This window comes from Capsaspora owczarzaki, assembly GCF_000151315.2.
Source record: "Capsaspora owczarzaki ATCC 30864 unplaced genomic scaffold supercont2.14, whole genome shotgun sequence".
Classification (NCBI taxonomy): Eukaryota; class Filasterea; order Ministeriida; family Capsasporidae; genus Capsaspora; species Capsaspora owczarzaki.
In genome coordinates, this window is record NW_011887305.1 from 138236 (window position 1) to 142100 (window position 3865).

At 54.8% G+C, this 3865-nt stretch overlaps 2 protein-coding genes across 2 annotated transcripts in view; one reads left to right on the forward strand and one right to left on the reverse strand.

Moving 5' to 3' along the window:
- The window catches only part of CAOG_09102 (hypothetical protein), a gene marked incomplete at both ends in the record, with an annotated part of 3363 nt that extends 2406 nt beyond the window's left edge, over positions 1-957 (reverse strand). Inside the window, one exon of the mRNA XM_011272457.1 lies at positions 16-957. Within this exon, the coding sequence (XP_011270759.1) occupies positions 16-957 (942 nt within the window). The remainder of the gene's footprint in view (positions 1-15) is intronic.
- A 1212-nt stretch (positions 958-2169) lies between these two features.
- CAOG_07503 (hypothetical protein) lies at positions 2170-3025 on the forward strand. The gene is made up of 2 exons (XM_004343327.2): positions 2170-2540; positions 2713-3025. The coding sequence occupies exons 1-2, from the start codon at positions 2214-2216 to the stop codon at positions 2884-2886; spliced, it is 501 nt and encodes a 166-aa protein (XP_004343377.1). The 5' UTR covers positions 2170-2213; the 3' UTR covers positions 2887-3025.
- Positions 3026-3865: the final 840 nt, after the last annotated feature.

The following is a 3865-nucleotide window of genomic DNA, read 5'->3' on the forward strand; positions in this document are numbered from 1 at the left end:
CTGGTCTCCGTAGACCTGGCGAACCAGATCTTTCAACGCTGCGCTCTCGACAACGAGCTCAACCGGCCGAAGCGACGATAGTAGCTCGGGCAGCCTGCTTGGCGAAATGCTTCCGGCGTAGAGCTCGGCGGTGGACAGATCGCTCCAGACAACGCCGATTCGATGGGATGTCGACGACGACGCTCCGTGCAAGTACACGACGTTGTTTTCAGCATCGCTGTCGATGAGATCGATCTGGTTACCGCGACTGATAATCCGCGTGACTGCCCGGTATCTGAGACCCCCTTGCTCCAAGCCTTCAATCTCACAGACCTCAACCACAGTGAATCCAGCCTTGACGAGCTGGGCAATCCGATTGAGCGAGTTTGCCGCCGGGAATCCTGCAAACTTGAGGCCGTCTTTGGACGTGAGCTGTATGTTGAGCGTCGATGCTCCTGTCTCGGCGTCCTGTCCGTAGAGCTCGAAGAACTTGCCAAACTGGAAGAGGACAATCTGGTCTGGTTGCGAGTACCGGCTCTTGATGGTGTTGTAAACTTGCATGACTCCCAGCGAGCCAGGATTACTGGTGCTGCTAGTACTGGATGTTGTAGCAGGTCGTATCGGGGTTGAGGTCAGCGGGAAGGGTGCCGTCGTCGAGGGTGGGGCTTGAGTGGAGCCGCATCGCAGCGGGATGGGGACCTGGCCTGCAGTGTGCGCCCGGGCGCTTGTGCCGGTGTGGCTGAGTAGTGATGCAGTCATGGCAGCAGATGTGTGCAGCCATCGGCGGCTGGCTGGGCGCTGAGCTTGAGCTGTCTTGGCGAAGGCGGATTCGCATCGGTGTGCAGGCTCAGCGTGCAGCGCTCCACACGCCCGGGCGCCGCTGGCGGCTGGCGTAGATGTGCGAGTCGCAAGGCCATTGCTCGGGATCCGTGGCAGTGGTGGTCGCCCGTGACCCACGGCGCTGGCAAAGCGGAGCATTGCTGAGGCTTGGTTCGCGCGACTGAGAAGCACTTTGCAAAAGTTACTCCTGCAAGAACGACTGGTAGAATGACCGTTCCGGTTGAATAGGATGATCAGTACCGTACTTTGGTATCGTTGTAAATGGAAGACGCGGGGAGATGCGCGCGTTTCCAGGTGTCAGAGTGATCAACGTCGCAGTCAAATGCGTCAAGTTCGAGATGGACAGCGATCAGCCAAGTCCACTTGTCGCCGTCCCGATGGATGGAAAAGACTGGAAATATTACTGTTGAGTGTTTTTTACCAAGGAGAGGACGACATCGTGCAGTGGTAAGTTGGAGAACCGGTTTGAAAATCGCACGCGAGATTTGTGAAATGCCTGTTGAGGTGCTGCTGATCTTGTGACGATTTCTGGATCGTTTTAGTGAGTAGTGGATCGCGCGCCAAGCTGCTGCAGTTTCGTTGGTGGAACTCGGTTGCTTCACTCCGAGTCAGTCGGAGGCGGCACTTTTGCGTTTTTTTGGTTGCTGGTTTATAATTTTCCGAAAAGTGAACTTTTGCCGCGAGAATTTTGAAATCGCAAAATCGATGACGAGAGGCCGCCAAACCACCGCCGCAAGCACAAACATGCATACGACGACCCGAGAAGACAGATAGCAAGGCGGCAGCTGTGAATGCGCAGTCAGATCAGAGCAATCATGCGACAAACAGGCACGGTTATCAAATCTACGCGATTCTCGTCCATGCTCGAAGTCCGTCGCGGCTCTTTGACAAGGGGCAGCTGTTCGTGTTGAACAACTGCTTCAGAAGACTCAAAGCTTTGCGGTGTGGGTGCTGAAATTCGCTTGAACCGGAACGGCGGCCTGGAATGACCAAAGTCCTCGGACGATGAGACTCGTTCGCCTTATTTTCGCCTGCGCTTGATCCTGCATCGCTCGAAGCGACTGGCTGTATTTTCATTACAAGCATTCGAGCGGATCAAAGCCGGTCAGAGGCTCAAAGCAGGAGTTGACTGTTTTGATTGAAAATCTCGTGCGAAAGGTCCACTTTTGCTCATCGCCGAATGACTACATACCAACCACGGATTTCAAAAGAGTCGAGGCGAGCAAAGTGGGGTATCGTGCTGGTGGTGCAGCAGCAGGAGGGCTTTTTTCCCAATGTCAAAAACAATCAAAACACTCAGAACAAACACAACGCTGTTTATTTCTCTTTTTTCTTCCCTTTCCTTCCCTTTCCTTCTCTCCCGTTCTTCGTTTGTGCTTTTTCCTGTTTCTTGGATGTGGTCGCTCGTCTTCACCGCCGCGCTTCTTCTGGCAGCCGCGGGTCGTGGCAGCGCTGACACGTGCGTGGCGACTGCCGGCTTCAATGCGCGGATGAGCAGCCCGATCAGCTTCTACAATGTGGCTCTGACGACCTGCGCCGACAGCGTCGACCCGTGCCCCGCTGGCTATACCTCGTGCGTGTACAAGGCACACAGTCCCCACGGCATCGAGCAGTACACACTCTACTGCACGCACTGCGTGAACATTACCAACCCTTGCTGCGAGGGCTCGGAGCGCCGGCCGTCGGATGAGTACAGCGGGCTCTGTCCCCTGTGCGCGCCGGTATGTTTGTTTGGTGTCGCAGCTGTGCGGTTGCGATGCGGATGAGTGTGTGTGTATGAGTGTGTGATTTGATGAGTGTGGAGGGAGAGGAGGTGGGGGGGGGAGAGGAGGGATGGCCGCTCGTCTCGTCTGCGTTGCTCAGCCCCTCGACTGTCACCCGACTGCACCACAGGTTCTCGAGTACTGCCCCGAGTTCGTCGAGAACGGTCGGATGGACGGCACCACACTCATTTGCGACGCAGGCTACCAGTGCAACGGGGAAAACACCAACGGCAGCAACTCTTGCATGTACGTGCAGTGCAGGCCGAACGGGACGATCAATCGCTCGTGTGTTCCCCGCCGCTGATATCCACCAAGAGTCGGGCGCGGTTTGCCAGCTTGTTCCGCAAAGACCACAAACCCCTTTTTCGTTGTGGGGGCTTTCTACTTTGGCCGCAGTACTTGCCACTGTGTTCTTGCGTCAAGCTGTTGAATTTCGTGTTGGATTGGGCAGAATTGCGTCGATTTCGGTGCATCTGAGCGTTGCGGTGTTTGTACAGTGCTGCTAAAGTGACAAGAACTTTATGAGCAAGAATCAATCAGCGTGAATCAAGTTTGGAAAACACAGACGACGAAGCGCAAACGCAACCAAGGACTGTGCGGGTGGCAATCCGCCATGTACCAGAGTTCCGGGCATGGGGAAGTGCCATAGTGTCGCATAGTGCGAGCTCGAGGTTTGATGCCACTTGGCGTGTGCGCCGCCGCTTTGTCACATCCGAACCAAACGATCGAACGCCTTTCTCGCATCGAGTGCTCGCAACATGAAGCACAACGCAAACACCTCTTTGCGGGCTCTTCCACACACACACACACACTACTGTACCCGCCGTGTGATCTGATTCAGTCCCGATTATCTTTCACCAGAGTTTGTTTGGTGAGCGTGGTTTTGTTTCGTCCTATTTTGTCTGCCAACGTTGTTCTCTCTCTTTCGGTCTTTTGGTCTCTCTCTCTCTCTCTCTCGACTTGAGCTATTTCCAATGCTCTTCAACAAACCCTGCACTCAACAAGCTATTCACACCATCCGAGCGAGACAAAGCCGAGAACCGAAAAACAACGTCAAAATCACGGTTCCGTGGACATTGAAGGGAGCAGCGTTGAGTGGGTTGAGTGGGTTCGCTTTTGTTGGTCTGCTCCGCTTTTCAGTCTTCGCTTTAGAGCGCTCTGCAATTCAGCAGCACTGCAGCTACAAGTCACTCAGTCACTCAGTCACTCGGTCACTCAGTCAATAGGGGAGGTGCTGCTCATTCTGGTTGTAGAGTGCGCAATGGCTCGACGGTGATTTGTCG

Coding starts and splice junctions, on each gene's coding strand:
- CAOG_07503 (XM_004343327.2), top strand. CDS start 2,214: ATGTGGTCGCTCGTCTTCACCGCCGCGCTTCTTCTGGCAGCCGCGGGT. Junction 2,541..2,712: donor TCTGTCCCCTGTGCGCGCCG/GTATGTTTGTTT, acceptor ACTGCACCACAG/GTTCTCGAGTACTGCCCCGA.